The 23,194-nt window shown below is 41.3% G+C and overlaps 2 protein-coding genes across 3 annotated transcripts in view; one reads left to right on the forward strand and one right to left on the reverse strand.

Moving 5' to 3' along the window:
- Nucleotides 1-5,040, forward strand: part of mybpc3 (myosin binding protein C3) — a 30,345-nt gene extending 25,305 nt beyond the window's left edge. The window contains exons 28-31 of the mRNA XM_086181549.1: nt 222-381; nt 457-593; nt 1,270-1,456; nt 2,778-5,040. Coding sequence (XP_086037675.1) covers nt 222-381; nt 457-593; nt 1,270-1,456; nt 2,778-2,830 — 537 coding nt within the window. The 3' untranslated portion in view covers nt 2,831-5,040. The remainder of the gene's footprint in view (nt 1-221; nt 382-456; nt 594-1,269; nt 1,457-2,777) is intronic.
- Nucleotides 4,547-23,194, reverse strand: part of lgr4 (leucine-rich repeat containing G protein-coupled receptor 4) — a 36,535-nt gene continuing 17,887 nt past the window's right edge. For both annotated transcript variants that reach the window (XM_086181546.1, XM_086181547.1), the window contains 16 exons: nt 20,378-20,449; nt 19,417-19,488; nt 16,296-16,511; nt 14,923-14,994; nt 14,063-14,131; nt 12,628-12,699; nt 12,297-12,368; nt 12,043-12,111; nt 11,897-11,968; nt 11,624-11,689; nt 11,071-11,142; nt 10,898-10,969; nt 10,666-10,791; nt 9,959-10,056; nt 8,804-8,857; nt 4,547-8,722 (listed from right to left, as the gene is read on the reverse strand). In XM_086181546.1, the coding sequence (XP_086037672.1) occupies nt 7,314-8,722; nt 8,804-8,857; nt 9,959-10,056; nt 10,666-10,791; nt 10,898-10,969; nt 11,071-11,142; nt 11,624-11,689; nt 11,897-11,968; nt 12,043-12,111; nt 12,297-12,368; nt 12,628-12,699; nt 14,063-14,131; nt 14,923-14,994; nt 16,296-16,511; nt 19,417-19,488; nt 20,378-20,449 (2,683 nt within the window). In that variant the 3' untranslated portion in view covers nt 4,547-7,313. The remainder of the gene's footprint in view (nt 8,723-8,803; nt 8,858-9,958; nt 10,057-10,665; nt 10,792-10,897; nt 10,970-11,070; nt 11,143-11,623; nt 11,690-11,896; nt 11,969-12,042; nt 12,112-12,296; nt 12,369-12,627; nt 12,700-14,062; nt 14,132-14,922; nt 14,995-16,295; nt 16,512-19,416; nt 19,489-20,377; nt 20,450-23,194) is intronic.

Genomic DNA, 23,194 nt, shown 5'->3' on the forward strand with positions numbered 1-23,194 from the left:
AAAAATAAAACCAGCAAGGAGAAGTCATAGGAATTGACTTCACAAATGGCTGTGTCCTGTATATTTGAGCAGAAGTGGTGCACTTAAGATCAGTGGAGGAAAACTTGATTGGTTCATCTGGAATGACTCTAATAACTTAATGTTATTTTGCGTGCGTGCGTGCGTGCGTGCGTGCGTGCGTGCGTGCGTGCGTGCATGCGTGCGTGCGTGCGTCCTTACAGGAGTGGTTCACAGTCTTCGAGCAGTACCGCCGAACCAACTGCGTCATCTCTGACCTCATCATGGGTTACGAGTATGTCTTCCGTGTCTTCGCCATCAACATGGTGGGCCTCAGCCCAGATGCCTGTAACACCAAAGACAGCGCCTACATCCAGAAGACAGGTGTCACAAGTTCAAGTCAGTAGCTGGACATTTAGAAAAAGAACACCACTGTGACCTTGTGACATGTCTCATCAGGCATCTCGTACAAGCCGCCCGCCTACAAGGACCCAGACTTCTCAGAGGCTCCTAAGTTCACACACCCGCTGGTGAACCGGTCCGTCATAGCAGGATACAACGCCACCCTCAGCTGCTCGGTCAGAGGAATCCCAAAGGTCAGCTGAAAATACACAGATGATTAAATCCAAAATAATTTTATAACCCAAAATCTTAATGGTGAGTGGCCAAGGTTGTTTTCATAGCCTTCAGTCTTGTTTTGTAATTTCCCCCCAAAAATCTGATGTGAGTCTGCATTGGGCGTTACGGTGGTGCAGTGGTCAGCACTGTGGCCTCACAGCAAGAAGGTTCTGGGTTCGAGTCCCGGCTCGGGCGCGGGATCTTTCTGTGTGAGTCTCCATGTTCTCCCTGTTCCTGTGTGGGTTCTCTCTGGTACTCCAGCTTCCTCCCACAGTCCAAAGACATCAAGAGGGGACGAGGCTGATTGATACTCTAAATTGACTGTAGGTGTGACTGTGAGTGTGAATGGTTGTCTGTCTCTATGTGTTGGTCCTGTGATGGACTGGCGACCTGTCCAGGGTGAACCCCGCCTCTCGCCCGTTGACGCTGGGATAGGCTCCAGCCCCCCCGCAACCCTTAATGTGTAGGAATAAGTGGAAGACAATGGACGGATGGAGTCTGCAGATTAAAGTTTTCTTGTAGGGTTTTTTTTTTTTGCAATGTTATTTTTCATGATATTAATTCAATTTATGACCCACTTCTGGAGCTTTCCTGCTTTCCTGCTGTGTCTCAAACACAGCATGCCTATGACCTTCTGACCTTCTTGCTTGTCAGCCCAAGGTGACCTGGTACAAGAACAAGATGGACATCACCCATGAAGCCAAGTACAGGATGCTCTCTAAACATGGAGTTCTGACGCTGGAGATCAGGAAGCCCTGCCCCTTCGACGGAGGAGTTTATATGTGCAAAGCGGTCAATGACAGCGGTGAAGACATTGTGGAGTGTAAACTGGAGGTTCGCCGTGAGTATCCCACTGTGCAGCGCAGGGACCCATTACAGCTGGTTCTCCAGCACCATTCCTCCCCATCACCCTTGATCCTGCTCGCTGCTCAGAAACATAGCGGTCTTGACAAGTATATTTCTCTCATTTTCAGTAAAAAAAAAAAAAAAAAAATCCAACAACCTTGTTACATTTAATCTTAGGAAGGAAGACTGAACACGGAGCTACCGCTTAAGACAACCTGGCCTTTTTTAAAGACATACAAATGCATTTTGCTTTCTGGATCAGTTGATAATTTCAGTCATTATGAGCAGAAACACTTGTTTGTGATTTGTTGCTCTGTTGTCTCTCTGAGATTTGTTTCTTATTAATGTCTTCGATTGTGTGTGATGAGATTTGATTTTATTCTATTTTGGGTTTTTTTTACAAGAAATTAGATGAAGTTTTTGCCGTGTTGTGAGGGTCCCCTTCAAAATAATAATTTAAAAATATATTTTTTTATTATAAATCTGGTGACTTTGTTTTTTCTTCTTTTCTTTGCAAATTTGATTTTTCCTTTTTTTTCTTCAGTCAACTTGATATTGTTTATTGTTAAATGATGGACATTTTTTAAAGATGGATGTTTGCACACCTCCCAAGACAGTCCTGCACTGGCAATTACATCGTCGCGATAAAAACACATATCAGGGTAGAGTTTATAATCGTGTTGATGGAGTACTTTTTTATCCATTCACTTTCTATACCTCTTATCCTGTTCAGGGTTGTGGGGGGTGGGGGGGTGGGGGGTGCTGGAGTCTATCCCAGCTGACATTGGGTGAGAGGTGGGGTTCACCCTGGATGGGTCGCCAGCCCATTGCAGGGCCATCAGGAGCAATTAGGGGTTCAGTATCTTGCTCAAGGACACTTGGACATGGTCACCAGAGGAAGTGCCACTCCACCTCTGAGCCATGCCGCTCTCCAACTCTTTTTATGTGAATCTATTTTAAAGGTCTTAAATAGAACCGAATCCATTCAAGTGTGTGACTCTCCATTGCCATAATATTAGAATACATCGCTTCTTCTTTAATGCCCACCATCACTCAGTGTTTGGGCTCGCTGTCATTAAAGCTCCCACAGGATTTGTTAAATTGTCCGCGCTTAAAGTAAAATAAATACATCGTTGTGACCTTCAATGCTTCAATTTAGAGGGAAGAACCTAATAATAAACCTAAATTATAGGTCTGGATTTTTCAAACATTCGTGTGTATTCAGAAGTATGGAAACACTCCAATGATGTCAAGTTCATTTTTGGTTTTGAAGACTGTGATGCCTCTTTAATGACTGTTGAATCACCTGCTTCCAGCTCAAGTCGCTAAAGAAGAGAAGAAGAAAGACGGCCTCGTTGCCCGAGTCTGATTTGTCCTCTGCCACATCGACCATTTCACACCACGAGGAACTCCTGACCCTCATCAGTCCTGGTCTTCATCACTCCCCTCTTTTATCATGAATCTGGGCGTCTTCTTTGTTTCACTGTGTGTTTTGATGTGTAGCACTAAGAATGAGCAATGTGACATCCATGACAATGTTCACTTCCCAGTAAATATGAATGACAGATAAGAGAGAAACACGATTAATGACTTGGGGAAGTAAAGCGTTTGTGATGTGTGCAGTAATATATTTCCTTCAAAGATGTAAAAGCGTGAGTCTCGTGCTTCTGTCACATTAGCAGGAGGACGGCTGCTCATTACAGTCTATTGTTGGTCCTGAACATGCTAACAACACGCCACTGATACTGTGGAATGGAGAGACATCGAGGGCTTTGTTTTATTCCAGCAAAGCCTCACTGAAGCCTACAAGTGTGAGCGTGTAGTTAATGTGCACACCACCAAGGGACGTGCGTATGTATGCGTGTGTGAAGGGATGAAATAGCTCCGATGTTTTTTTCAGCACACGGGACGTGTGTGTCAGGGATGTGGCGGTTCTCATCGGGCACCTATAAGATGTCCATTAGTTTGACGCCTAAAATGTAAATATTTCCTGCACCCTCTCAACGTCCAGCTGCAGTGTTTCCAACGAGCCGTGCAAGTATGACCGCAGTCACATTTATTAACATGATGAATCCCAAATATCCCAGAGTGTAACATCAAAGTTGTCCAGGTTATTTTTCACTGGCGTGGCAGCTCACACACACGGAGGGGAGCCGGTGGCGGAAGTGGTGAGGGACATGATGACTCTACTGATACACTAAACATTTAAGTGTTGTGTTGCTTCAACCCTGCAGAATTTGAACAAGGGGGAAAATTGCTACTTTGCATTAAAGCACAAATGCAGTTAAAGTAGGAGGGATACTCCGAAACCAAACTACTTATCTGATGATCAACACCAAACTAATCTCGGTTTTTGCAACTAGTTTTATGCTCATACGCCGTCGGCAGTTATGGTCCGAAGGGATGGCGATGGCGGTCGACCATCAGCACATCCAGGAACTCAAGGATGAAGTGAAAAGCATTTGGTGGTCAAATTACTTTGGTATTTCTGGTTAAATTTAGTTTTATTTAAATATCCTCGATTGTTTCCTTTGTATTTAGTCACCCTAGTTTTATTTGGTTTTAGTTCAAGTCTAGACTATTTAAGTCTAGTTTTATTCATGGAGAGCTGACCTCGATCTCTTTAGCATCCGGTTTTGATTTCTTTATATGTGAATATGTTTTAAACACCAAAATCATCACCTTGTATCATTTGAATGTGCATTTTCTAGAAAATCTATCCTGAAGTTTAGTAATAGTAATTTTCATTTTCAATCCTAGTAAAACTTGTCTAGAGGTGGACCGCGCCAACTTTGAGCTGCCACTCTTAGTGGCCCGTCATCAGAGTGTTTAGACTCAATTCATTATTGATCTTTCAGGTTTTAAGTCCTTTTGACTAGAAATTGAAAATCGGAATTATAACGGTCAGTTCGGTAAAACCATGACTCGCGTCAGGCTTGATTTCTAAGTTAGCAGGTCTCTCTTCACTGGACGACCTCTCAGAAAAATCTTTTAAAATCATGTTCAGATACTTCCTCGCACACTGTAATACGGAGAATATTTACCTCAGCCCTAAATATTGACCATCTCTGCACGAAAGGGAACACAACGGTAGATTAAATAGTGTTCCTCCAGGTTTATTTGCTCACTATTAATACTTATTTCTCTTATTTGAACAGAATAAAACAAACTTGGGAAGAAAAAAAAACTACAAATACGATTTAATTTGAACTGAAGTGAGTTACTCTATTATTTGCTCTACTGAAGATAAAACAAACAACAAAAATTTAAAATAAAAATCACAGTATACAGTACATAGATTCCTCCCACATTTAACTAAAAATAATGTACAAACGTGTGTCAACATAAAGCCGAGGATGCAAAAAATAAAAAGGTAACAAAGGAGAACAGACGTTTCTTTGACAAAGCACTGTTGGTAGCCACTACAATCGAGGAGGTAGCTTCCTTACTCAGCATCCCAGTCTTGATTTCATGTTTTCTGTCAAATAATTTACATACAAATACAAAAAAACAACAACCAAACTACTGAAAGATGTGTACATTTTCACCAGCTGGAACATCAAGAAAAAAAATAAAAATAAATCGACAGACATTTTGGTTGGTGCAGTGAATCTCACACACACACACACACACACACACACACACCCACAAACAGTTGAGACGATGCCGACATGAGCAAAGATAACAACCAAAAGACTCCAGAACGTCTTTGTCGGTAGGAGAAAGCGGTTCTCGCCAAAATTCCTGAGCGCTCACATGGCGTGTACTTGTGGATACATGCTCCGAGGGTGTAACCAGCTTTATGTGTACAGTCACGCTCCGGCACACAGAACGTCAGTCAATCCCTCGCCTCTCTCACTCACACACACACACACACACACACACAATCACAAAGACACACACGTCTCTGATGGCAGCGCTCCAGGTGAAACAGAATCAACGTTGATATGCATTTAATGATAACGATCGTCCAACGACCTACACAATCAAACCAGAAAATAGAAACACAGTGATCACTGATAATTCTGGGAAATTCCTCTGATCGTCAGCTTTAAATCAGCCTTATTTCACCTTCTATGTCATCACGTCTTTTGATTAAGAACGACGTTGGTTATCGCTTCACTTTAGAGCTCCTTGTACCGCTGTTCTGTTAGCTAGAACACACACGATCATTTTAATGCCATTAACATGTAGTAGATACTTGGAGAAGTACTTGTGGTTGGTTAATGACCCACATTTCAGTAATAACAGTCTCTTTCATGCTTTTTGTTGACTCAGCTAGTCTAAAGTCTTGCGCTGACAAACACACACACACACACACACACACACACACACACACACAGAAGTGTGGGTTTACCTTTGTGTGTTTATTGACATGGCAGGGGTGGGCGTCAGCTGCCACTTTTCTTGTAAATTCAGTTCAGATTTTTTTTTTATTATTGTTTGTTGTCATTTGTGAGGCCAAAGTTGACTTTTTCTTTTTTTTGAAGGTGCGAGGGGAATATTTCAAGCTACAGCGCAGCACTTCAGCACATAATTCAAGGTCTCACAAAACAAGTTTCCATGGTGCTCTTTAGGTTCATGGCTGTGAGGGAAATCTCTGTGTGTCACATTGGAATCTGATGTGACAGAGACTAGATTTACATCGAATGATTAGATGGAGTTTGTCTCACGATGCATCCATCTTTTAAAGCTGCAACAGTTATGAAGATGGGCCGATGTTGACAGTTTATTATTGATAACTGTCATGACCGCATGATGGAGACAAAAACACTGCACTTCAGCTTTAAAATAATCATCATTAAAACCCAACAGAGGAATCGAATGAACGGGTCAACCAAGGTGTCCTCAACTCTTGGTCAAGATGGCCTCACTTGGCTGACTTTATTTCTAGTGGCTTACAATTACACAGCTATTTATCAAAATCAAACCACATGATGGCAAAGGCATGGAAATAAGACTGAAAAGCAGATTTAACCTCAATAATAATAATAATAATAATAATAAGAATGACTGAAATGTCATTACTTGTACCAAATTTTCTATTTGGAGAAATGCGTACTGTAAGAGTTTTGTCTTGACAAGTCGTTGGGTTATGCAAAATGCCACCTTTCATACAACAGGACTCCCCCCCCAGCTCAAAAAATAAATAACTCCATCTCTCAAACTCACCAAGCATAGCTGTTGCTAAATCAGTGTTATCTGCTACTCTTGATCACATTCTTAGTCTTCGTCACTTAAAGCAAAAACGTGTTTATTGAAGACTGCCATTGACCCACGCCGTTGCTGATGGATTCCGATCACAGGCAGAAGTTTTTTTGCTGACGTTACATTATTCCCTCTGTTAGGTGAAGACCACCTGAAAGTTACATTCACACAGAAAAGTCTATGATGATTATTACATTTGCTACATTTAAGTACAAAATAAGTCTAAAATTAACAGCTGCTGTGAAGAAGCTTTAAAACTTGACAAGATGGAGAACAATCAGAACACATTTCTAAAAGCTTATGAGTACAGGAACACAGAAATCACAAAATTCTTGAGGCTTGCAACATCTTGATAATCAAGAAGCAGGCACCGGTGGTGAGATTTTCCTTTGTCGACATGATGTGCTCAGCTTAGGTCGCTCCGACCACAGCTGGGCAAAACATCCACTTAGAAATAGTCTCAAGCTCAAAAAGCAAACCGAGTTCCCTTTAAATGGTTGGTTGCATCTGTTTACACAGTAATAACAAACTTAAGTGCTTGCTGAATAGTTTTTAGCTGGGTAGTTGGCACATTTTTTGTGTCATATAAAAAGGTTTCTCTTGTAGCATCTAAATTCACAGACATGTGGAGCTCGGAGGCATCCTTAGTCTTTGACTCGAGGTAAGTTGTATGAGTAGTGTACGAGAGGAAGGCCTCTACTCTGACAGAAGCAGGCTCGACCGCAGGCCTGGACCTGGTCTGAGCTGTCCGACACAAACGAGTCCCCCTCGTCTGCATACTCAGACTGAGCGGAGGGTGTGCCACTGTCCGCCCAGAACCCCTCTGTGCGCTGGCACACTGCCGTCCCCGCTAAGAGGGTGGGACAGCTGTGAGACTTCACCAAGTGTCTACAGACTGTGGAGGATGACAGTGAAGAGCAGGTCTTGGCGTGTAACGCTGCTTCACACTGCTCACATACAACTGTCTCTCCACAGAGCTGCGAGTAAACCCCACAGTCAAAGCCGAGCTGAGTGGAGGAGCCTCCATCCGTGAGCTCGGACCCCCCACCTCCATCATTTCCATGTATTTCGCTGCCAGCTTTCATCTGCCTGGTCAAACGGCCACAGCCACGTAACCTCAGCCAGTCCTCCTTGAAGGCTGGGCTGAAGAACACATAGAGAACTGGGTTGAGGCACGCAGGTAGGGGAAAGAAAATGAGTGTGACAGACTTGGCAATCTCTGGGCCACCAGCGGTAGATCCTGTGAGGAGTGGTGCGAAGGAAAACGCAGCTACAGGGCAGAAGAAGATGCAGTTGGTGAAGATGAGCCAGGCTACATGGCGCAGAGCTCCTGTCTGCTCGGGGTCGGCCAGCTCAACCCTGCCCAGGTGGCAGTAAAGCTGAGTGTATACAGCTGCTGTGAACAGGTACGCCAGCACGTTAAGCAGCACCAGAACCACTGTGACACTCAGGGCCGGACTCTCTCCACCAGCAAACGGCAGGCAGAGCGGAGAGGCAGACTGGTCACTGAAGGTCAGAAGTGGCAGGCAGGCTCCGGCAGCGGCCAGCAGCCCCAGCAGCCCTGCAACCACGCTGAAACGTCGACCTCCTCTCCAAAATCCATGACGGCTGATCGCACTTCTCCTTGGTGACATCATCACCTTCCCAAGAATCTCACGCACGGCCACGCTGCGCTCCACAGCTGCCAGCGAGAGTAACAAAACTGCCCACTCCGACGAGAAGACAGCCAGAAATCCTGTGATCTGACAGCCAGGGCCCATCTCCCACCACACCCCGAATTCAGCAAAGGAGCCCCAGGTAGCGACGTCGAGCACAGTCAACACACCCACATACAGGCCAGTGAGCAGGTTGGCCAGGGCCAACAGTCCCATCAGCAGCCGGGTAGGAGACAGATATGATGTCAGACAGTGGGTGTGGCCTGCAGCTCTGTATGTGGGGGAAAAGGTGGCCACCAGCACAAGGCTGTTGAAGACCAGTGACACCATGCAGATGAACCAGACAGTCAGGCGGATCATCCAGTTGCCCAGAAGATGTTCACAAGGCTTGAAAGCTCCTGAACAAGGAAAAGAGTTGTTAGTCACAAAGATGAAAGGCAGGTAGAGAAAAACCCTGTGAAGGGTTAATTAAGTCTCACCTGGTGAAGGAGAGCAATGTGTGATCATAGAGATTCTCTCCCCGTCCTCCCCACCTGCAATTTAACATTATATCATTATTATCATCATAAAAGAAAAAGAAATGTTAAATCCAAAGTGCTAACTAGTGGTGTTACAGTCAAGTCCACAATATACACGTATGTATGACGGGGACACTTCGAATGAATGTCTGTCTCTGACATGTGGCGCTGAATAAAAGGCATTATCTTTGAAAAAAAAATGTAATTATGTTATCTCATTAGACTATGCCATGATCAACTGATGAATTCTTCATTACAGTGACAGTTCCCCACCAAATTGAAAATGACTCATGCCAGATGTGATGAGATTCCCACCAGAAAACCCCCAAACATAATCCTCCAGGCCTTCACTGTCACTCAGTTACACACGCGCACCGCAAGCACGCGCGCGCACAGCAAGCACACACACATGTGCACGCACACACACAGTCCATTATAATGGTGAAATGTACTGTAAACAGAACACTTAATGTGCATCTGGCTCTCATCATAAGATTTAACTAGTTAATTTTAGGCAGCTATTAGATTAGATTAGCCATTAGTCAATTTCATCCAGCTTTCGTCCTGTGCCAAAATGTCCTTGTTAGTTTCCATCTTATGTGATCATCCTTCTCATTCTATATTTATTTAATCAAGTTTTAGTTGAAAGTCTGAGCTCTTTAGCCTGATCTTCGTCAAAGAAAATCAGAATTGTTTCAGTCAATGAAAACTGACATGAATTTGGTCCCAGTGAGTCTTAACGTATCCAGGTTTTTGGGGCTCTGATTCATGATCGTTTCAGTGCTATTACTTTCCATGCGCATTTCAGTCTGTTATAAATAAATGTTATCATCATTTTATTTACTACTTTTAGTCGATAGAATCAGAGAAGAGGACTCAACTGGCCAAGAACATAAGAATAAAATGTTCCTGAGCCATTTCCAACTTTAAATATATCACTTTATGCTCTTCACTTCAAGGCTATGTAGTATAGCATCATGGCGAGCATGATCACAAAGCCAAAGCATCGTAAAATACAGGTTGAAACACCAACATTGTGGTTGGTTCTGAAATAAAAAGTGTTTTGTTAACATGTCGACTGTTTCCAATTTAAGTTTTTGACAGTAGCACTCCCACCTGCTGATTTCTTCGCGTCATTCTCTTCAGAGGAACTCGTCACTGAGTCACATCCAACAAACGCGCAGCACTGGTAGGCGTAAGGGACTGAGATGGACCTGTAAACACACACATTTAGAAAAATGTTTTTAATACTGCAGATGGTCCATGTCTTTGTACTGAGTAAGGAAAAATGTAAATAAATATTTGTCCCTTGTGATTTTATTCAATATTTGGATGATTCCATAGTGCGTCTACAGTTGCACAGCAAACAGATTCAGCTGAGAGCCATCTGGCACTCTCGTTACATGAGGGAGACTTTTGTCTGTTATTTTTGTGTGCTTCTGTATTACTCGATTTTATTTAAAAACAACAACACCATTTCTTTCTGGTTGTCTTCCAATACAGCTATTGATAAAAAGCAGTGAGACTTGCTGTGTTTCCACATCATCTCCCTTGAAGTTTCCCTTAAGGTTCAAGAAGATTTAGAGTGAAACACACACATCAAATTTTTGGACGTTAAGAGCTTTATTTATGTCCTTAACCTTTCAAAGGCAAAAAAAAAAATAAAAATTAACACAAGTCAGATGAATGGTTCTAATGATGAAATGTCTATTTTTCCACAATATTTCAATGTGGCTTTCCATTTGTTTAGCTCAGTACAACAACTGTGTGCTAAATTTATCAGCATTCTTCCCAACATATTTTATCAAATGTTTTTCCCTCACCTGAGTTTTGGTAAGTTTCTTGCAGGCAGCACATTTTTCATCTGCGGGTTCCCTGAGAGTTTCAGCTGACTGAGGGAGCTCAGTCCAGTTGTTGGAAGCAGCGTCAGAGAGTTCAAACTCAGATCTCTGCAGAAAACCACACACACACACACACAAACACACACACACACACACACGTGAGTGAGACAGTTGGAGAGTTTGCCGTTCATGATGATAAACAGTGATAACTCACAGGTTGGTGAGCACGGTGAGGGCGAGGAAAGCGTCTCTGTGGATAACTCTGATTTCATTTCTGCTCAGGTCTCTGTGTAAAACCAGAAGGGTCCAGGCATGAAACATTTATTCTACAGCATCAATGTGTGAGTGTGTGTGTGTGTTGCTGTGTGTTTGGCTGAACAGACTTACAGTAAACGTAGAGCAGTAAGACCGTGAAATGTGTCCCTGTGTATTTGTTGAATATGGTTGTGCTGAAAGCTTCTGTTCAATATAAACAAGAATCTGTCAGATCATACACAAGAAAACACAACAAAGAATCTAAACATTTTAAATACTACTACTACTACTACTAATAATAATAATAATAATGATAAGTAAGTAATGTAAAGGTTTTTCACATCTATAGTTTGTCTGCTAAGTTGATGACTAGTTTATATTTCTGTTACTTCTTCAACTTTCTTCATCTCCACAAACTGCTGAAGTGTGGATGCTCTAATATGTCCAAAAACACAAATCAAAACTGGTTACAGGAGCTGTTTAGGCTCAAACTAGATGAGAACTTATGGTGCACATTGGTAGTTAAAGAGAGTCTCAGTCAGTTGACGGTGAGCATCAGATTATGCCTGCTGTGTTCAAACCTGCCTAAATGAACCGTAGTGGGACTAAACAAGGTAGATGTGAAAACACCCAAAGTTGCATTTTTTTTGTACAACATGCTGTTTGAAATGACATCAACACTTACATCTCCTGCAGTCGGATGCAGCCCTGGAGGGAGGGTATCTCCTGGATCTCATTGTAGGACAGATCTCTGATTGGAGGATACACACACCTTCAGCAATTAGTTGACAAATTCAAATGAGGGAATACAGACAAAAGGTCAACACATTTCCTCTTCCACACATACTTAAAGTATTAGCAATACAAAAAAAATTTACTGCCTGGTGCGTCGATGTTTAACTTTGAAAAAAAGTGCAAATATTTGTCAAAGTTCTGCACATCAGGAAAAATGTCTTACAGCGCCCGCAGTAACTTGAGATCATCACACAGATCAGCGGGGATGGACGTTATCTTGGTTCCTGACAGAGTCCTGGAATACAAAATGTAGTATGTCACCATTTGGGCGCATTAAGATGATTGAATGACACTGTTAGGATCACTCACAGGCTCTCAAGGTTGTTAGTCCATGTGAGGATAGGGAAGTCCTGCATCATACTGGCCCCACGCAGCATACTGTGACAAACACGGTAAGAACACGGTAATATAGATCAGAGAGAAACTCAAGACAAGAATGACGAAAACACACTTCAGCTGCTTTATTAAAATATTTCAAACATCACAACTGCTGTACAAGTCTTAATAAACCCAAGCAGAGCTAATGAACAGAGATTTATCAGGAACCTGATGGTGGGACTTACAGAGAGTGGAGGTCAGACAAATTCTGGAAAGCTGAAGCCCCAACGAAGGACAGAGGGTTGTCATAAAGATGTCTGAGAGGGCAGCAAGAGCAGAGGGACACAGTTTAAACCCAAAATCAATTTCAGTGCAAGAATGGCACCATCTTCAGGGCAATCAAATCACACTCGTGCCCCACATGAGCTGACCATGTACATGGAAACACATTCTGTATATCATCATCATTACTATTATTATTATTATTGTTATTATGAATGATGGGAGCTGTACAATTTGGAGCTGCTAGTGTGCTTTTGCTGTTGTCTGTGGGTCAAAGGGGGAGTTTGACCTTACATGGTTCGCAGCAGGGGGTTGTTATGGAAAGCCCCTTCGGGTATGGAAGTGATGTCATTGCTGTGAAACCCACTGAGGAAGAAGCACAAGGTGACTTATTAGAACATCTTACTATCGAAGTAACATTAGACAACACTGACAAACACATAACCTGAAAGGTGATAAAAGAGACATTTTCAAAGTGATGTTGATCTTTGACCTTTGCGTATGTTAAATATGATCTTGTCGTTTTATCCTAGTAGAGATTTGTAATCATGTCCACGACAAGGGTTGAGACCAAATTGAGGTAATTCCCTCCAGATATTCCTGAGATGTCAGTTACAAAGGACAACACAACACATAATTCCTCTGACTAGGAACAAGGCTCAGGAAAGAGGCCTTGTTAAGACCAAACAAATCAATGTCTGTCTGTCAGTCACTTTATTTTAATAAATCCATAAAACAATCAGAGGGACATTCTGGAGAGTGCAGACCCCAAAGTCCTCAATTTCAATCAAGCACACTGTGAGAGCTCTGACCAATAGGCCAATAACTCAGTCTTCACTGTGCAAATAAATTTAAACTTTCATCTATGTCAAGACATGGAAAGACTTCCAAAATAATTCAAAACATGCATGTTTGTTCACGAATTAAATATTTTTGACCAAAAAACTCAGAACGTAATCTGTCAGTGTTAAAGCAGCTTTGTGTTATTTTGGCGGCCCCTCTGCCCAAAAGCAGAAGGTACTGGAATGAGGACTGTGTTTCTCATGAGCTTTTGTCACAGAGATGTTGATCTGCCAGGATCTGGCTGACTGGCTGGAGCGAGCGTTTGTTCTAGAAGCCAGCGAAAGACGCACATTGTGTGCAGCATGCACAGTGATGAAATATTAATCTTATCTGAGACTATGTTAGATGTAGTAGTTTTCGTACAGTTATGTGTTCCTGAGTTTCTTTTGCTCGTTAACTGTAATTTTCATTTGAAGATTTCACAGGAGAACCAACCTGCAGCCCTTTTTAAAGCACTACTGTGCATAGAAGTAGAACTGCTGAGAGTTACTGTTACCTGCCATGTAGGCCTCATACAATCATCAGTATTAAGCTGACCAAGATCATTTAAAAAATCCTAGTTTTCTTCGAATTGAATAATAGACCTTCCTGCATCTCTCTCTTAATCAAGATCAGTAACCACACTTCAATGACTTTATCCTTCAACCACCATGAACAAGTTTCCACCAAAACATTTCCGGTCTATTGCTACATCTTTTAAACAGAAGCTCACACATGAACACACACTCCTCAATACCTGTAGACTGACAATTCATATTCTATTAGTTCTGAGCTTGTACCTTTTTTTCTACAAGGCTAATTCGCATACTGAAGATTTCAAGGATATCAGACTTCGTATCTGCACAAAATGTTTCACTCAGGAAGCAGAAGCAGACGATATACTCACAGCTCCTTCAGTTTGGGCAGGGCCTCTATTGCTTTCGGAAAAACCACAAGGTTGTTGAAGTTAAGATCTCTGCAATGAGACAGAGACACAGCAGCTAAACAAAGACTTCTAAGAGCAGAGAGGAGTTCACCTCCAACGTAGTGTTGTTACAAATATCTACAGTTTAACATTGAATACATAACTGACTTCGTATGCTCTATGTAAAACAACAACTGAGCAATCAGAAAAAGTGTGTTTACACACATACACGAGTTTCATTCATACACCATCACTGCGGACAAAGCATCAGTATTTCTGGGTTAAAAAAAACTCATATTGACATTTCATTGACGTTCCGCTGGAGCAAAATAAGACTTGACTTGCTGTGTAGTAATAGTTGTGTGATAGCAGCAAACCTCATGGGACACTATCAGCAAGAAATCATCATGTTAAGAGAGCATATGTGGATAATCTTTTACTAGTGCAGAACGAGGAAAATGATCATAACTACTGTTAATTGGACTGCATTCCCTAACTAAATATTTTCTATGCTGTAATATTTCAGATTGGCATCAGCGTAGAAGATTATTTTAACTCGACTGGTCTCCTGTAAAGGTCCATTGTGTAGTAGAGTAGGTGTTTGGCATCAGGTCAGGCTGTCACTAAAAGATTTTCATGGCTGTGTGGCAAGAAGAAGTGAACAGTGGGAGGGCAGATTTGATAAGCATCATGTACTTTGCTCTATTTATCCAAGAGCAATTATAGGAGGAAGTGAACACAATGATGTCTGGAGGACCGGAGCAGAGGTGGGTGGGGGAGTTGTTAGGACACACAAACACACGCACGCACACACATTAACTACTGTATGAATGTAAACTTACAGAGTCTCTAGATTCACCAGACCAGCAAAACATTTCTCTCCAATCTCCTTAATTCTGTTGTTATGAAGATGCCTAAACAAAGAACAGATTAGGTCAGGTTTTTAATCATGGAAAAATGTAAGATAATAAATACCATTTTAAATTACAAATTACCACTTCCTGCTTATGTAAAACATTCCCCATCCTCTTTTTAATGGCATGGTGAGTTGTAAGTCAGGTGTGTATGTGTACATGCAGAGGGCTTTTCTTGTCTAATAGATTCTACGTATTTTCTTCCTGTTTATCCTCACATGTTTATACTAATGCTGTGTGTGTGTGTGCTTCAATGTATAAAAGCAACAGTAAGAAAAGGTCAGCTTGGAAGAATCTCTCCAGATTCTAAGTCATCACATTTCTGTTTGTGCTCCAAAAGGTTCTAGCATTTTACACCAATTGTTTTATGTTGCTATTTCAATGTGTATTTAGCATGCAAGTTCACAGCCCGCTGGCTGCTTAAGTGCTTGCATGTGAAGAAATCCATTTTGTAGAATTATTAGCTTAAAGCTTTGAAGATAAATTCTATATTGCTACTAAATTTTACTGAAGATATTTTGGCACTGAGTAAACATTCAGAGCTGGAAAACACAAGTAGAAGTACTTTGCGGTGACAAAATAATTGTAGATGTGTGAAAAACTAAATACTTGGAACTATTTAACCAATTTAAAAAGAAATATTAAAAAATATATATTATCTGACTGCGTAGCTCATAAAAGGATCTGTACAGTCAGGCATGTTGGAGTTTTTCATTTAAACTTTCAAGATAGTTGTTGAGCGCTAAACTAATGAAAATACTCAAGACAGAAGTCTTGGCTCGCTCATTAAGCGCTGGTGTTGATAACTACATACACGTCCCAGTGTAACTGTATAATTATGCAAGTGTGATGACAACTTGAGATTAGCCCCAACACACTCAATGACATCTTTAACCCATCCATCCCCATTTTAGTCAAACAGAATGTTCTCAGTGCATGTGCCTATTTAATTAAGCTTTTAAAAAGTACACAAGCAGGTTATTCCTGCCAAATTATTCAGTATAATTCTCTGTTTCAATTGGCATGCAAAGCTTTCTTGGCACTAGTTCAACTATGTCATGATGTATCAATGTACTACTCAAACTGCTACTGTTGTGGATGCTTACTCATACTGTGTTTTGTGACCAAAGGCATGAGAATGTGAAACAGGGAATACAACAGTCTCCTGAAAAAAATCACCAGATTCAGCCACTGATTTTGTTGTACATTGTGGCTCCTTGCAAGTTAAACAGTAGCATCTTGTCAAAACTGCGATGTGGCTTATCAGTCTTATTAACAATCAGGAGCTTCATAAAACTTACAGCACAACTAGACTAGTGAGGTTTGCAAAGGCGTTGTCTGGTATGTACAAGATGCGGTTGAGAGCCAAAGTCAGAGCCTGTAGGTTCGCCTGGTGTTTCAGAGAACCAATGGGAACCTCTGTCAGGTTGTTGTCATCCAACCATAGGTGGCGCAGCTGCTGAAGACCTTCAAAACTGTCCTCTGGAACTGTGGTGATGTGGTTTGCATCCAGGCGACTAGAGGAAAATAATCAGGAGAAACTCATGGAGTTATAATGGGCAGTTGATGCTGACGCAATGAAAAGAACATCCATGACGCACCTCTTGGTAGCATCCCAGATACTCCTACCTACCTGGGAGATTTAGGAATTTGAATTACATCAATGGCAAAATATTTGTGTTTACATGCCTAATACACCTCCAGAAAGAGGCACACACGTGGCATTTGCACAAGCTCAACTATTTCACAATGAAGAGGGGCAGCAGCTAAGTCAGCAGCCCCTCTCAATCCAGGTCATTGCCAACATCTTGTGACCGCAGGCCAACGTTTGAAAAACCTCTCATTGGTCAAAAATGAAGGGCTTTATTCTGTGGCTGTGCTCCTTGTTCAGTACAATGCCTGCATTATTACCACCACTGCAATGGTCCACCTCTGTATTTCCTACGCTCTTTTCCAAGAAATATTGACATACCTGAAACCCTCCACGAGGAGCAACTCTCCCATTTTCAAATGTATAACATACATCATTGTTCTACTGATCACTCAGGGTAGAACATGACTGATCAAATCTGTTTTATATGAACCTGACATTAACTGGTAAATACTTTACAAATTCACATTTTATAAGAAAGCATTCCAGGTTGCAGATTTAACAAGGAATCCACTGTCAATGACTTTAACAGCTCCCCATTAGTTATTCTGCACCAGAGAACAGTGACCCCAACAAACTGATGAGAGCCCCATCAGAAGCTTCGCCTTTTAATAGTAAAAATAGGAAATGTTCTGAAAGGAAAGTGACAGTAGCAGTCGCATGTCTTTCTTTCACCATCACAACACTGTTTTCCTCTGCTATCCTCCCTCAATGAGTGTCTCGCCCTCCTTCAAAATTCCTCAAGTGTCTGGGCTGGAAGAAAAACAGACTTGATTGACATTTAGCTCTCTAAGGCTTTATACAAACCAAGTCTTGGCTCTGCAAGGGCATATTACTTCAGCTACAGATCTTAAAACCCTCACAGAGAAGAGACATCTGTTAAAAAGACAGACAAGAGGCAGAAAAGGGGAGAGGGGAAGCAAGGGACAAGGGGAGGGGTGTTAATAGCTGAAGGCTTGATTTTCAGCACGTTCCTCCAGCTGGATGCTTCGTCCATTAGTTGTTGTCAAAGGGACACAGATGAGAGGGGTGGCGCAAATGAAGCCATGTACATGCTAGAGTCTCAATGAAACTGAAAACAAGACTGGGCATGATTGCAGCAGGAAATTATCTGTGGGATGAAAAGTACCAACCAGTAAACACACACAAGCTGCTGGAAAACCAAAGAGGGCTGATCTGCTGAACAAGAGTGACCTACATTCACACCAGCTTCACAAACACTACAGCATGCTTGGAGTATGGTGTATGAGTGGAGCCACCCTTCTATGACATCAACAATGTTTCAAGTACTAAATTGACATTTCAACAATGGTTCTCAACACAAAGAGTTACTGCGCTTCACATCCACTGTATTGCAAACTTAATAGTAATGAAAACTGAATTTAATTTGCTACTTGATGTGCAGGTGAAGTGATCTGACACTGAATAAAAGCACTTACACTGACAAGAAGTGACAGTAAATGATGACTCCGGTACAGCACTAGCACACAGCACTCTCCATCATTTTGGACTGACAAATATACTATGTCAATATCATTATGGCAAATGTGTGCTAATTTCTCAATAAAGCTAATGGCATCGCTTTTGACTCTTCAGTGTCTTCAGAGTCGTCTTATCTGTTTTTCTGTTGATGTTATTCTACTTCTACGTCATTACTGTGTTGTTTCTGTTGATGTACTATATTTAATCCAAAATGGTGGCAGTACTGTTATCTAGCCTTCGATACCCTTTGGTATCACTTCAGTTTTCAAAGACTCCTCATATTCTATACCAGCAGGTATATCTGCCATTGACCAGGAAAAATCAATTTAATTGTACAATTTTTGGATTTTATTTTTACTTATTTTTTCGGTGTCTTATTTGATAGTGGTGGTAGACAGAAAGCAGGGGGGAGAGCATGGGTTACAGGCAGCACAGGGGCCAGACTGGACTCAGGCCCCTGTGGTAGAACTCAACCTTGATACATGGTATCAGAGCTGTCAATAAAAATTCTCCATATGATTAAATAATCACATCTTAAAACATTCAAACATGGAGCACAATATTCAATTTTGGAGACAAAAGCAGCAAAATAGCAATGGACCAAACCTTTCCCGTTCTCACAGGCTGCTGCACAACATCTGAATAAATGGAGTCACACTGTCACTTTAAATAATTCAAAACAAACTGAATGAAATTGAACAAAGGGACAACAAACAAGTAATGACAGAAAATTAAGCTGCAGACAGGGTAATTTGCACACAATGACAGTTTAGCCATGTTTAAAAATATGTTGATCTGTCCACCAGTATGAATATTACTGATCTGTATAAGAACTGCCATTAACATCAATAGCTTATCATTCTTTTATGTCATTCTGTGAGACAGCAGGTTCCCAGGTCTCTCACTCTCTCAAAGAAACAGATTTTGATCATTCAGTCATTTCATTTGCATTAAACATTACTTTAATCCATCTCTTCTTGGCAAAAAAGCCTCAGTCTCCAATGTTGGAAAATACTGTTTGACTGACATAGCAAGTAACATACATATTGAATCTTTGAGCACTGAGCGCAGAAACCAAAACCATCCAACAGACAGAAATGATGGGAAACTGCAGCAATAGCAGGTAATATTTCCCTCTAACTACTAATACAGGAGGGAAAGGTCCACTTGACATTCAGATGCCTTCAGTAGACAATACTCGGTGTGTGTGTGTGTGTGTGTGTGTGTGTGTGTGTGTGTGTGTGTGTGTGTGTGTGTGTGTGTGTGTGTGTGTGTGTAAAATCACTCACAGAGACTGGAGAGAATGAAGGTTCTTCAGGGCTGCACTGGGAACAGTCTTCAGTTGATTATTCTGGAGCATCCTGATGATAAAAGGCAAAATCACATTTTCAGGTTTTTTTTCAAATAATACATTTTTCTTTGTCGTATTATGCGTAATTGCGTTATTTAGATAACAATGACAGACATGGAAACATGACACTGGTAGAGAGCGACCAGAGGTGTTTATTGTTGTCCCTACAGTTGCATGTATAAGCTTCACTGTCTTGAATCAAGGATGTGCATTTTGACACTCGAAGGCTTGACTCAGTTTCATGAGCTCATTGAGCTTCAGGGTCACAGATACTGAGAGGGGGCTTTATAGAGAAGCGTAGGTGGTGCTGTAGGATTTTATGTGTGGAGGGCGTCTTTAACCATGCGTAAGTGTGAATGCTTTTAAGGATGTTTGGGAAAATCCACCAGAATCTGATGTCAACAGAGTTTGTTTGAGCAATGGGAAAGTCAAATTTGCTTTAATGTGTGTTGTTACAAGTGGCAATGTGTTTGACGCACTTTGTTATTTGATAAGAATAGAAAATGCCTCTATTCAGTCCTGTATCCAAAAATGGGACTTTGTACTTCTGGCTCCAAGTGCAGCACATTGTGTGTCACTCAGTGTGTCTGACTTTATGCCAGCGCATTAGGGTGTGCTGCCTGATTATGCAGAATTTATGCAGAACTAATTTTCATACAAGGCTTGTTGGCAAGTCTTTGCTGTTGGACCACGGATGGAAAAGTGCATTTAGCTGTTTCCAAGAGGGTGTAAACTGAATGTTCATGGTGACAATAACTGACAGCAGTGCAATGTTAATACAGGCTGAAAGATGTACCCCCCAGCCCCCCCGCGTGTGTATGGAAAACTTTGCATAGTCACAGTGTGTGTTTGTGTCTGCATGAGTGTGCTGACAGTGGTGGTGATGGGTGTGAGCTTACAGGACTTTGAGCTGATGCAGTCCAGACAGGGCTTCAGGGTGGATGAAGGACAAGTCATTCCCGGCAAGTCGCCTGGGTGAAACAGAGTTGAATTTACATGTAAGAAAGAAGTAGCAACAGGAGATCAAGGTTTTGGCACAAAAATTAAAAAACAAAACAAAAAAAAAACAACTCATGCATCATGCTTCTTCACATGCAGAGCCTAAAATCAAGCTCCAGCTATCGAGCTGAACACGGGGTGTCAAAGACATGTGTCACGGCCTGTTGCCACATCGTCTGACACCCACAAGAGATTAGAACTGGCTCTGGATATCCCCTCATGAAGTCTCTTTCAAGCTTCCCAACCATCACTACTCAAGAGAGTCAAGAACCTGCAGCCAATATGAATACTTCACGAATACCACCTTTTTTCTCTCTCTGTAACAGTCTGGTGTTGGAACTTTGATCATCTTTGAACTGTCCATAAACTTGAGGGTGAGAGCACACATCCCTGTCCTACCAGGAAGAGGATGTGGATAGGAAACAGGCGTGTAAATAAGCATGAGGGCAGGCTGACTGGACACGGAGCCCAAGTATACTATCTGGCGCGACAGATTAGCAACAGATTTATCACTCTGCAACGTGAGTTGGAGAAGAGTGAATTCTCTGCAACAAGAGCTGCTGGGCGTGAACCTGAGAATCACGGCTGACGGTGCTGGAAGGCAACATGCCCTTCACGTCCCAGTGAGGTGAAAATTAAGATCTCATCTCTGTCTTCTACATATAACTCAGCTGCACTTGTCATCAATATGACATTTTGACCATTCTACCATTACTACTGTTTGATGGATATGATCAGCTCATGAGATCATGGCAAGATCCCAAAGAGAATTTGATTGACAAATAAATAAGCCACAACAAAGTGAATTCCATCACTGAGAAGTTGACCAGGAAAACAAAATATAAGGTTTTGTTGTTTTTCAACAGCTATTTTCTAACTGTATAGACAAATTTGACTACAATTGCTTTAATCATTATTTCTTTGAAGAAATATATGTATTTCATTTAATTCAGTGACGGAGCTTTCCAAAAGCAATGTCAGGCTGACAATGGCTTTAAACTGAGGTTTAGCATTAAATTTATCTTGGAAACAGAGAAAAACAATCACTCCAAGGAGTCCATCTTGTACACATGGCTCAGTTATCATGTTTTGTTCAAATCCTATTTTTTTTATCAGCACTTCTTAAAGAACATTTTTATTCATGGCTCATCTACAAAGTTCCTAAATTTTCCATCAAGTTTGGCAAGTGTGGCGATATCAAGGGGCACATCTAAGAGCAGAAATGGTCACTGATCCAGTCATAGTCTATTTATCTTGGTACAGTAAGTCTGCTTGTGTCCCTTTTAGGTACTATTTATGAGCACCCCACTCAATTTCCACTAACTGCTCTGAAGATCTGAAGAAACTGACAGGAGAGGGCAAATATGTAGATGGTGATCAGTGTTTTCATTTCACGGAAAACCCTGTAGGAGCTGAAACCAGTAGTTAGTTAAAATGTTGCCAATTTTTTTAAACTTATTTTTGGTTAAAGTGATTAACTTGGAAAAAGTACATAAGAATAGTATACACTAGGGGTGTTTCGAAATTTCGCGTCACATAATTTCGCGAAATAAAAAAATGACGAAATAAAATTCAAAGACGCACGAAATAAAATATCAATGTTAAAAAAAAAAAACTATGCGAAGCGGCTACACGCACCACTAACACTGATGATTTTTGACCCTCTCGCCTACTGTATACAAATATTACAAGAAGAAGAATAACACTGTAGCAACGCCAGAGAAGAAGAAGAAGTTGCGAAACAACTGTTTCAAAATGTAGGAAGATGAGGTCGAACAAGTAGCGGACGCTCCTTCATCAAACAAATCGGTTGTGTGGACTTATACTGGCTGTAAAAGACCAGGCAACGGTGAGACGGTGGTGGATAAAACAAAAACCATGTGCAAACTATGTGGGTACACAACCCCGTACACTGCGGCGAGCACTGCTAGCATGATAGAAGGATTAGCACGCGTTGAAGGCTAAATGTTAAAGTTCGCTGAGGTCAGACATGCTAGAACTAGATTGGACTGCAGCCCTGAGGATTGTTGAATATTTGTTTTCCTTTTCATTCAAGAATGTAGTTGTCCTCATTGTTTACAACAACAAAGCACTTTTTAACTGAAATTTTATGTTTGTATTTTCATTTCGTTTTTTCAAAGAAAAGAGCGTTTTATTTTGTACTGATGCACCCAAGCAGTCAAGCCTTGTAAGTCAATATTGCTGATCATCAAGCACTACTGCCAACTGCTCAAATTAAATGCTCATTTTTACTGGTTGAATTGTTGAGGTTCACCAGAACTGTCAGAAATGGACAGGAATGCTCACCAGTTTTATGCTAACAATGTCAAACCAGCTTGACTGGGCTTCAAGACAAATCCAATGAGTAACTGTCAAAAGCTAAATTCCACAACTCAACCGAATACTGCAATCATTTTTGTTCCCTCTGACTCACAATTTGTCCATTGAAGGTCTTAAGGCAGCTTTTTGAAATTAGATTTAGCTTTACAAAGATAAACAAAGTCTTCAAAGGGTACACAGTAGCTTGGACTTTGCCCAGTTGTCATGGCATATTAGAAATTTAGATTTTAATTTTCTGAGCACTCATCCAGCTTGGGTTTTTTAAATTGAACTTAGTTTTCAAAGAACATAATATGAAGTTATGATTATGACAACAAATAAAATAAATATAAAACATGACAAATCATTTGTAGCTGTTGATCCATTCTTGTTAGTTT

This window comes from Aulostomus chinensis, chromosome 2 (assembly GCF_037954235.1).
Source record: "Aulostomus chinensis isolate RoL2024-O1b breed Wild chromosome 2, RoL_Achi_v1.0, whole genome shotgun sequence".
NCBI lineage: Eukaryota > Metazoa > Chordata > Actinopteri > Syngnathiformes > Aulostomidae > Aulostomus > Aulostomus chinensis.